Genomic DNA, 12,082 nt, shown 5'->3' with positions numbered 1-12,082 from the left:
AATCAATGCACCCACAGATAACTGTCACCGAAGCTCCACTAATCTCAATTTTTATAGATTAACACACGTTGTGCCTAACAAGAATCTCAGGTAATATTACATAAATTAAATATCAACACCCAAGGGCTGCACAGTGTGGTGCCACAATGCTAAGGTTTAATTATTGATCTACAAGATCATCATCATCTGCCACTACATCATCATGGTAAAAATACAAAGGAAATTGTAGATTTAATGTTCTTAATCCCACCCTAACCTTTAGGTCTAACACTTCGGTGATTTACTTGTAACTCTCACTTAGAGCATTGCAACATGCCATTTTTGAGCGATCCTTCAACATGTTAAGTATTGCCATCAAAGCGTAGGCTCAGACCTCAGAAATTAAGTATGAGGCTCAAGAATTACAGAAAAGATCCTGCCCTCTGAAACCAGATGTGATCCAGGGGCCTAGTGTGACAGCCAAGGGTTTGTATGCAAGTCTGCTTTACCTCGTCAGCGTAAGCAGATCTCAATATTTTGACGGTAATCATGATTGTCGATATTCTGCAGTCGATATTGGTGGATCTCAGTACTGAAACCTCAATATGCTGACCTATAAAAGAAGGAATATCTTTGACTTTCACAGTGACTAAGTTGTTGAATTGTCCATGCATTTTGACCGTGCTCCATCAAAGTGGGTACATTTATTGTTTATTTGAATCGGGGACTGAGTTCAGGGCACAAGTCAGGGGTACACGAGGGTGGACGGTGTCCACCCACTAATTTCACAGGGTGGACGCCGTCCACCCTGACAAAAGGCTAGCCCTCACTGTGAACTCCTCCACCTGCACAGTGTTTGCTTTGGATCCGAGCAACAATGTTCAGACGCTGTGGGGTCTTTTGTCTTTCAGACTCCAGCTGGGCCCATAACTTAAGGGGCCACTGGGCCTCTTTTTGTTTGAGTCTCCTGGCTGGAATCTGTCGATAGACTCACACCTAGATGCAAAGACAGTGAAGGGGAAACAAAAGCACACAGCGTGTTAACCCTTCACACAGTACTTAAGAAAGGTAGGCTTTTAACTTTGTTCAGTTCCTGTATCATACATTTTTAGAAGAGGGAAGTGGGAGATTTAAAAAAAAAAATCAGGAAAAAGTATTTTCCCCATTGACATCTAATGAAGCAGAGGCCATTTGGGGCGGGATCCTGCCAAAATAAAGCATTTTTTCTTTAAAAATCGAGAAGCTCCTGCCTGAATCTGGTCTATTATCATAGATGCTCTATATAGGAGATATGCATGCACTTGTCAGATGTGGTGCCTGTCACAGTATTTACACAAAATAACCACTTAAATACCACTATTTTCTATTTCTTTTATAGCATTAATCATCCCAATGCAGGGTGTCAGAGCACTTTATTATACACGGACACATTATATTGACAATCAGCCATACAAGTTTGTAAATTAATATACAGGATATGCTACATAAGACAGTGAGGGTTAAAAGGTGTGGGAGTTACATGTCCTTCATAGCTTATGCTGATATATTAGGATTACAATGCAACTGTAACAAAAAGATATCTGTGTTAAAAGCAGTAATATACTGACCTATCTACATTAAATAAAAATCTGTCATCTGCTTGTTACATGATGTACTATGCAGAAGACACATTAACCTTCATGCTACTTGAATTCAAAACTGGGACTAGGCAAAGCACAGATCTTTCCAGCAAATGTGTTAACCACCAGAGTTATCTTACCATTATTCTTTCCTCAGATGTACTGAGAACACAAAAATCTCTGCAGCAGGTGCCTTAACTTAATATATTTTAAAATTCAGACTTTTGAACCAACTAAGCAGAATAAACTTACTGTCACATTTCTCCTGTTGCCAATTTATTTGTGGAAAAATGAAAAAAAATTATAAGTTCAGGCCTAGATTTTGTGCTGCGTTTGCGTCACTTCTCTGGTACAACCCTTATGCAAAATCTGCTTTGGGATTAACAGTGCCACACAAATCCTGTTTTCATGGCTTTGACAAAAAAAACACAAAGCAATGCAGTGCACTGCACTGCCTTGCACTACTGTGCATCAGGTAGGTATACGTGGGTAGTGCATGGGCACTCCCATACATCCACCCATGTATTTTGTGCACAAATAATATATGCATTCCTCCTAAGGCTTATAAGGTAGGCACACTAGCTTTCCTAGGTCAGCTGGGGAGTCCCACTTCCATGTCAAAGGATCGCGGTTATTCCGCATTTACGTGAAGCGACATTCCAGCTTGGCCTTACTAGTGAGTTCAAGTCTAAGAAGTCAGTCAGCGAAAAATGCTCCCGAGGCCTAATGGCCCAGTATACGGTCTTACCCGCTCTTTCTAGAGTGGAGGTTCTGAGTGCCCAGGTGGTGAGCAGAAGTCGGGATGCTAGGATAGAGATAGTAGGCATCCACACGCTCCTCCACCTATGCGGTAAGCCTCCCTGAATCCGGCGGAAGGTGTGGGTATTCCTAGATTGTTAAGTAGTTGCTCTTCCTCCGTGGGTAATTGCTTGCTTCTCCTTCACAGCTGCACCCTGCTCCAGAGTGACAGTCCTCCTTCTAGCATACAAGGTTTGTGATAGTGCTCATAGGATGGGTCATGGGCAGCAAACAGGTTTCTTGGATTCACTTTTTGCAATGCAGCCACTAAATGGACATATCATTATTTCTCCTATTTCACATAAGAAATGAATGTTTGTTCTTTAATTCTTGGTGCATGGGGTTAGAGTGTGGCTGGCAGGCAGACACCACAGGAAAGTCAAGTGTCAAGTACATCTTATCTGTGGCCTAGATTCTTATTATACATGGTGCATTGCAGCTTATTAAATCAAACACAAAAGAGAGATTTGCCGAGTGTTAGAAAAGGGGTTTCTGGTTGGCTAGGGTATGCACCTAAGCCAGGTAGAACCCACCCACGCTAATCAGGGCAAGGGAGTTACACGTCCACGATAACTCCTGCTCACCCCCTTGGTAGCTTGGCACGAGCAGTCAGGCCTATCCCAGGGGCAATGTGTAAAGCGTGTGCACAACACACACACAACACATGTGACACACTATCCCAACTACAAAGGAAACACAACACCAAGTTATATGAAAATAAACTGTACTGTACACAATGCAATTATCAGACCAAACACAACATGTCAGTAATACCCTACTAGTCAAGCAGTTGTCAGAACGTTGCACAATAGTTGCTCTGCAAGACCAGCAGCAGTCACACATAACACAGGTTACTTATTATTCTGCAACATAAGCAGTAGTCAGGAATCACATTACGAAAAAAATGCACTTGTCGTTTAAGTATCAATGCCTATACCAAGAGCATTATAAAACATTTGGCAAGTCATAAAAACACATCAGCGTGTCATGCCCATTAAAGGAACATCTGCAACTATATGTAGCACATCATAACATAAGCAGGTTAACATATACGTCATTAATGTCCATACCAGGAACATAAGAACTAGGTATTTCCTTTAGAAAGTACCTGTTTTTATGATGAAAAGGCACTTCCAGTGCCCAGGGGAACAGAAAGGGGGCCCCCGGCGCTCCTCTGCGCTAAACGGAGGGCTTGCAATAATTTGCGCAGGGCGGTGGGGCAGCACGCACCCCCTCCTGTTTTTGTAACGGGCAACAATGCGTGGGGCCTCAAATTGGGCCAGCCCTCGCCCGACTCTCGCGGGAGACCTGGCGGTGCGGGGGGGGGCCTCCAGCGAGGCTTCCGCTCTAGCCACAGTCTGAAAAGAGGATTGGGGCCTCCGTTGGGTCGGGGGAGCCTCTGATGAGGCTTCCTTACCCCATGCCCGTCCACAACAGCAGCGAGAGGCTTCGGTTGGGCGGGAGAGCCTCCGATGAGGCTTCCTTCCCCCCGCCCAGCTTCCAGCAACAGGCTGCGGTCTGCCCGGCCGTAACAGATGGTAGGCACCAGAGTGGGTGCCTGCTTGTGACCTGGGGCGCTCCTCAGGGTGCGCTTTGCCCCGGGGGCACGATAGGAGCGTGCTCGCTCCTTCCTTTCTTCCAGTGGTGCCCCGGGGGTTTCAGGGGTAGTGTGACTCGGACGCACTAATGAAACCAGGCCACGAACACCGCGCTTCCTAAAACGCTAGGGCACTTCAATAAGCCTGGGTCGCAGCAGTATTATGGCAGAAAAGCACTGGGGGCAATAAAACAAGGTGCTTTCAAAGCACTGGCTTAAGAATAAGCAGAGCACCCTCCAGGCGCTAAATCGGAGAAGGAGAAGTGCTCCTCATGTACTTCTGTTAGTTGCAGGGGTCGGGGCCACAGCACCCTGCCCCTGGGGGACAAAGTACACAAGAAGCACAGGGCGGCAGGCCCAAGCAGAAGGCCAGCACAAGGTGAATGCCGGAAGTTGGCAGTTCCTCCACATGACCAAGGAGGTCACAGGTCAGCAGCAGCAGTACATGGCTGTTCTTGGTGAGTCCATCCAGCAGCATTGTGTCCAGTTCCAAAATGTCACCAAATTGTGGGGAAAATTCCCCTGTGCATATACTCAGTTTTACAGAGTGTTAAAAAAGGGGAAGGGAGGTTCCAACCAGTTACAACTGGTTTTGGGAGTGTCCCCTCTCTCCTCCAGCACAGGCTCCAAACATCAGTTGGAGGTAAACAATCCTTTTGTGTGAGGGCAGGGCACAGCCTTTACAAATGCGTGTGCCCAGCCTCTCCCTTCTCTAAGCCCAGGAAAAATATTCAGTATGCGATGCCCCTCTGTGACACCTCCACCCTCCACCCTCCCTATGTGCAGGCTGTCTGAAAAGTATGCACAAAGCCCAACTGTCACCCTGCCCAGATGTGGATTGGAGGCAAGCTGCAGAACACAAAGAGTCATACGCACAGAGAAATGCTCACTTTCTAGAAGTGGCATTTCTGTAATAGTAATAAAAAATCCACTTGCACCAGTGAGCAGCATTTCTTACTACCATTATACCCATACCAAACATGCCTACGCTACCCCTCATAAATCAGACAATACCTCCTAGACATAAGGCAGGGCATTTCCAATGCAATCCTATGAGAAGGCAGCACACACAGAAGTGAGAAACCAAATAGGCTGTTTGTCACTACCAGGACAGGCCACAGTACTAGGCACATGTCCTGCTTTCTACATACATAGCACCATGCCCATGGGGCTAGCTAGGGCCTACCTTAGGGGTGACTTACACGTAGTAAAAGGGGAGTTTTGGCCCTGACAAGTAGATTTAAGTGCCAGGTCCCTGTGGCAGAAAACTGCACACACAGGTCCGGCACTAGCAGGCCTGAGACAGGTTTGAACGGCTACTTCAGTGGGTTGCGCAAACAGCGCTGCAGGCCCACTAGTAGCATTTAAGTTACAGGCCTTGGGTATAGAGACACCATTGTACAAGGGGCTTACAAGTAAATTAAATATGCCAATTAGGTATAAGCCAATCATACCAACTTTAGATGGGAGAACACCTGCACTTTAGCACTGATCAGCAGTGATAAAGTGCTCAGAGTCCTAGAGCCAAAAGCGAGGGGTCAGAAAAAATAGGAGGCAGGAGGCAAAAAGTCAGGGGATGAACCTGTCAAAAGGGCCAGGTCCAACACCTAGGATCACACAATTTGGTAAAGCTGGGATTGATCCCAGGTTTTCTGCTTTCAAGATGTTCATTTCAGCGATTAGATGGGTACTTATTTATTTCTCCTGTTTTACATCAAAGGTCAATGTTTGTCTTGGTACATGAGATTGGAAAGTGGGTGGCAGATTCAATGCCGCACCTGTGCATATTTATCTTCAAGTAAGGACTGCCCTGCACAATCCTGCTTGGTCCTCCATGACCCAAATCTTTCATTTTTGTGCAGAAGTATCAACATCAGTCACACCACAACACAAAATGATTTCCAAACATTTGAAATCATGTGCTTTATTTACCAGTTCACTAAATGTGGAAGAGCTGTTTCCTTTGAAAGGAAGACAAGTTGCTTTTTTGTAGCTCTGGAAATTCGAGAGCACTGTATATGGCTGTGTTACATTTTGGCAAGTTGTTACCCTGCCGGAGTATTTGGTGGTCTTGTCTTTTGTCATTCTCCCACCTTCCTACCGCAGGATGTTTTAAAGTTTGCAATGTACTGTTTTATAACACAATACCACAGGGTAGCTTTGTTGCTAAGATGCTCTTAGGTCTGGGAGACTGATGTAATTCAGAGTTAACCTATATATGAAATTAAAGATCATGCATCTTTACTTAGGGCTGGCTCCTTTAGGGTGAGGTTACAGTTAACAGTCGTCCACAAGACAGTGTTATTGTAAACAAGTAGGCCGCCTTCAATGCACCATGTGGGCAGTGTAACAAGTCTAGGATATGCAGAGTTCTTATTAGCAAGCCTACTCTAGTGTGTATTCGGATTACTCGCCATAGTTTGTGGTGTCGATTGCTGTTACTACATCTACCCACTTGATAGTTTTTCTAGGCAGCCTAGCCATATTTACTTCTGATGGCCAATATTTTCTTGAAAGTGCTAGTTGTGACTGGAATCGCATGTGCTTTTTTTCTTGTGTGTTACCTTTAACACAGTTTCCTTCTTATCCTTAAATACTGTGTGGTTTACACGTATTATGATGTGGAGCTGATACCTCTTACTTTAAAGTGTCTGATCCATTCTTTGTGTGGTTATTCTGATAGTACTGATTCCAGGTTGAGCTGTCAGGTTGCACTCGTGAATATGAGGGTGGTTTAGATAGAGTTATGCCATCTCTAAGATCATGAGAGATGTCTGCTGCTAAATGTGAAGGTGAAAATTTGGATGACAGCGTGTAATTTGCAAAAACAAATGCAGAGACCCAAACTTTTTCTTAGGGTCCTATTGCTAAATGCCAAGGTTGCCATAACCTTTTTTTTTTAACACTAATCTATAATCGCTTATTCTTGCAGGTTCTTTTTTCATCCCCTTTTCTGCTTTCATCATTGTTTTTTTATCTCTCTTCTCCTTCCTTCCCTTTAAATCTTTCGATCTTGCTTTGGATCATGGTCTGTTGGTAAAAAATGAGTTCCAATCTACTAAAAATGAGTGCAGATAGATAAAACTAGGTATGAATACTTCACACAGGAGAACCATCTCACATCTAGAGAGCGCAGGGAGCTAAAGCAATCACATCTACATGGAAATGTGTTGCATATGGAATATTATGCTTGTTGGAGTAGGATGGTGAAGTAGTTTGTTCAAACCTTAGGTAAAGGAAGCTTTATGCTGAGAAAAGGCAATTTGTTTTATTTGGAGCTTACAAAAACGCAAGTCTTCTGCCTAAATCAGTGGCGTTTGCATGTATACTCGTAATGCACTCAAATGTACTCATGATAAACATGCTAAACATGTGCGAGGTCATAAGATCTGATGTCACTTCCTGTAAAGTCATAGGGTGTGACGCCACTTCCTGTAAAGTCCCTTCCTGTGATGCCACGTGTGATGCCACGTGTGATGTTACGCCACATGTCACTTGCATACTGCCTAACTTGGTTAGTCTCCCCGCTTCTGTTTTTGAGGACTTGTGTCCTGATCGAGTTACATCAAAAGATAGGGTTCTCTGCCAGGTACACAACTGTCAGCCTCCCCCCCAGAGGAAATAACTCTAGACTGTCAACTAAATCCAGCTCTAAGATTTAGGGATGTGCCAGAGAATGCCAGAAACCACTTCAACTCTGCTACAGCATACAACGCCATTGGCTGTCATACCAGCCGTCTGGGTCACATCCGGTTTCAGAGGGCAGGATCTTTTTGGTATTTCCTGAGCCTCATACTTAATTTGTGAGGTCTAAGCCTACATTTTGATGGCAATACTTAACAGGCCGATGGATCGCCCAAAAAAGAGCATGTTGCAATGGTCTCAGTGGGAGTTGTAAGTAAATCGCCGAAATGTTAGAGCTAACGGTCAGGAACTCACAGAAACTTGAATCACAACGTACTGCACCGGTTTGCCACATGGACACTTCAACGGCGGCCAATAAATAAAGATCGTAGCTTGAACTAATATTCAAAGAAACAGAGTGACACAGTGGAATTTAAATTGCAAACGGTAAAACATACGAATAGCATTCAATGATCTTCTAAATAGGTCATAGAATGCTGTTCTGTGTTCCGTTTAGTTTTCTTACCCATAATCCTTCTCGCATTTTTTTCTGTGCACCGGTAAAAATAATACTTGACCGTTTGAGTGTTTACTAAACTTTAGCAAGAAGGCAATTTTTAAGCCATTCATTGTAATCTGGCGCCCTCTAGCGACAGCGTTAAGCAGCTGCTTACAATGACCTTCATGTAGCACCGATGGGGCAACTCAGTAACCACCATTCACATCCCATTGAACAGATCATCAACCGGTAATCACTGATTTAACAAAAATGGTTAACGTTTTAGTTTACATTTTTTAAACTGAACTTAACATTCTCACCTCGATGACTCAATGGTATTTGCTGCCCAGATATCCGTCCCCAGCACGTCGAGGGAGTTCTCTTTAATTCCATTCTAGAAACAAAGAAATCCAAACTTAAAACATTTTCCTGTATGTCTGACTCGTATGCACCCTTAAACCACGAGCTACGAAATGATTCCTAATTTCTTTTAAAACACAACGTTATGTGTAAAATATTACGACGAGATAGTAAACTTAAATATCTATTCCTTCCTATATTATGATAACATGCCTTCTTGCTACTGGACAATGGGCTCTCATTTTTTATATGAAGACATTCACTTTTCCACCAAAATATTTCTTGATGCTTTTTTCAGTTGTTGTTCTCAGTGACTGAATTCCCTATGGACATTTGATGAGCTTTACAAGAACAATAAACAGAACAGAGGATAACAGAGCATAAAACATGAAGATGCATGTCTTTTGTTACTTCAAGGCACATGGCCTAACGAGGCAGGTCAAAAAAGTAACAACAGCAGCAGCAGAGCACTATTCCTCCCACGCAACCATCGACACAACAAAAACATCTAAGTCCACTCACACCATCAACCATGGCAGAGCAACAGACCCACACAGTTGGTAACAGCGTTCCACAACAACACTTCTACTCACAGCTTTTGAGCGTTTTATTAAAAATGCACATAATTAATCGTGTGCAGGGCGATTAATCTGCACTCAAATTTACATGTGTATACTGTCATGGAATTACTGAAGTTGAAATGAATTTGCTATGTCTTTTTAAAGTGTCCTTCCTGGTATATGCTAACTAGGCCTCAAAGCCATCTTGTCTAAAATGGATGTCACAGCATCATGTTTATTATCTGTTTGTATTTCCACCCGATACTACATGCAGAAAGATGTGGATTTATTTCTGTTCTCGAAGAAGATCCTCGGGCTTTTTCACGGTCCCTCCGTTTGCATATATTGCTGCATTAATTTACAATAGCCCACTGTTATTTATGTACCTAGTTTGTTATGACACCTTGGGATGACATTAGGTCAGAGGGGCTGACTCAATATTCATGTAGAGCAGCGGTTGACAAACTTTTTAAAACCACAACCCACTGTTTAGAGCGACAATCTTTCGCAACCCACCTACTTATAATGAACAGGAGGCAGGACAAATGTTTAATGTACCTAAAGCATCATATGTTAGTGCGCGGTCATACGAGGACATTAAAATGGCCACTAAATTTGCACAGACATACAGTTATACTGATAAAACTATATAGCATACAAATGATAATGGTGGAAATTGGGTTTCCGTGAATATTTATCATTTGTGCATCACAAAGAAAAGTTTTTTTTGTTTTGATCTCAATGCATATAGTTCATTTACAGGTGTTTACATTTCGTTGTGTGTTGCAAAAAAACAATATCCTACAGCCTTTCCTTCACTTGTACTCCAGTAAGTGTCACATCATTCACTCTAAAAAGAAAAGTAAAGGGCAATCCCCATGTTAAAATAATAAAGCAGCCTGACGTGCCCTCTTTCTTTGAAGCCCCACAATTGTGACATGATAAACACATAATTTAAAGGCACATTTATTTATTGCTCGGACTTTCCCAAATATCTGCTAGCAACCAACACTTTGAGAAACTCTGGTGTAGAAGATTAGTGCTAAGGTGGTAGGGCTATGCGATCATTTATAAATCTGTAATTTGAATTGTTGAAAATGTAACTCTTTCCTTACAGCATAATGAGTTTACAGTTCTTCTAATTGGAAAAATGGCTATATAAAATCTTGAATTTTCGGAGCGAGCCAAATCTTTTTGGTCTCTAGTAGGATGGGTGTTGTTGAACATTTGAGACATAGCCTAAAATCTATTTTGCGTGTTATTCTGCATTGTTCTTTTCACTGAGAGCCTTCATGGCAATGACTCTATGCACTTAAATGGGATTTGCTGCATTTGCTATTTACTATTTCTGCAATGAATGTTTAAATGCTGTATTAAACCCTCGTGGTTTTCCTAAATTCACTTGTTGAGCCAGTAACCTCTTTATTAACTGTATAGTGGAATGCTGTTTTGAACCTTGTCTCTGGGACACATTGCCTCGTGATAGAGAGGAACACTGTCCCCGATCCAGTCAACTCTGGGCTCGCCAGTGAGCTGTAGAAGTTTAGGAGTACACACCATCACCCAGAGGACATAGCACTGGATCCTTGCAGTTGGTAGAAGCATTTCCTAACATTGTACCCAACTGTAATGATGGTTGGCAGGCCTCTGGTTGCTCTGACACACACAAACATCTCCATCACACCAACTTCAAGGGAATCTGTATCAGCGCTGAGCCCTGTGGAAATAACAGGGCCACCTAGGGGGTTCGTTCAAAGTTCCCACCCTGGTGTACCTCATTATCAAAGCTAGCGTTCTTACAGAGAGAAGGCAAAGGGTCCTGAATTAACCATGTTATCGAAGGAAATACAAATAACTTGTGGAGTGTGGCAGCTGATTTTATCCCCAAATATTCCATAGTGCAATAGATAGTCGGAGATGCTGACCAACGCGTGGGCAGACTTCCTTCCAATGCAGTGGCACATGTGTTTACTCATCTGTAGGGCATTTTGACATCCTCCTCAAAAAGGTCAAACGAGCATCATGTCATCTCGGACAGTCCCGTGGAGGTGGAGAGCTGGATGCAGGTGAAAGACAGAACTTGAAAATAAACCGTAGGAGTCAAACAAGAATCTCTGCCAAGGACTCTTGCCTCGGTCTTCCGGGTTAAAGATTAAGTGAAACATCTATGAAAATGACTAGAAAAGGAATTTATGCCAAGGACAAGTAGGCATGACAGAAAATGGGAACTTTAATAAAATCTATTCTGTAAAGAAACCACCTTATTTCCAACAGGGACTGAGAAATATCTCCCTAGACAGCCGACATGCTTAGTAGATGCATCAGAAGAGCCCAAAGCACATCGACTGGTGACTCACTTCCTGTAAATAACCACTGAGAGGGCATTTGAAGCAGGAAGTACCAAAACGCAAACGCACAAGTCCACTTTGGACTGAGTAACATATGCTTCACAGAAACTTGAGGTCCAAATAAGAAGTCTCCAAGAGATCCTACATTGCAGGCGTTTCTCTTAAGTGTACAAACCTAAACAGTCCCATCTAAAAGAATCTCTCTTTATATTTATGAAATGAAGAAAGCCGAAACAATAGCTATTTAAAAAACAGTTCTTCACTTCAGTATCACGGCCCTGAGGTGAGATAACTATGGCTGTTTGATTCATGGGTAGTTTATCTGCTGCAAACTACACCTGTTCTGACACAGGTCTGGCGTTCATCATTGGACACCTGAAGACTGCTCCAACAAAATAAATAAAACAACAATTTATATCTCAGGAGGTGATAGCTAAAAGACGGTGCAGGCTGGATTGTTAAGAAAGAAAGAAAGAAAGAAAGAAAGAAAGAAAGAAAGAAAGAAAGAAAGAAAGAAAATGATGCATACCAGCCTAGACATCAAATGATCTGAAACATTTCTCTGCCATGATTGGATTAATAATAATTTACATTTTGGGGCTCACTTGCTGATGAAAACTCACTCCATAACTGTAAGCGCAAAAGTGCACTGAGTTACATTTTTAAGTCGGGGAGATGGAAATTGAAATTCATTATTT

The 12,082-nt window shown here is 42.8% G+C and overlaps 1 protein-coding gene across 5 annotated transcripts in view; it reads right to left on the bottom strand.

The window, feature by feature from the left end:
* CTIF (cap binding complex dependent translation initiation factor) overlaps window positions 1–12,082 on the bottom strand; it is a 758,204-nt gene that overhangs the window by 578,524 nt on the left and 167,598 nt on the right. For all 5 annotated transcript variants that reach the window (XM_069219134.1, XM_069219121.1, XM_069219132.1 and 2 more), the window contains exon 4: window positions 8,437–8,510. In XM_069219134.1, coding sequence (XP_069075235.1) covers window positions 8,437–8,510 — 74 coding nt within the window. The remainder of the gene's footprint in view (window positions 1–8,436; window positions 8,511–12,082) is intronic.

The sequence above is a fragment of the Pleurodeles waltl genome, chromosome 1_1 (genome assembly GCF_031143425.1).
Source record: "Pleurodeles waltl isolate 20211129_DDA chromosome 1_1, aPleWal1.hap1.20221129, whole genome shotgun sequence".
NCBI classification, from domain to species: Eukaryota; Metazoa; Chordata; class Amphibia; order Caudata; family Salamandridae; genus Pleurodeles; species Pleurodeles waltl.
The sequence above is the reverse complement of the archived record's forward strand: the minus strand, read 5'-3'. Positions and strand labels throughout refer to the sequence as shown.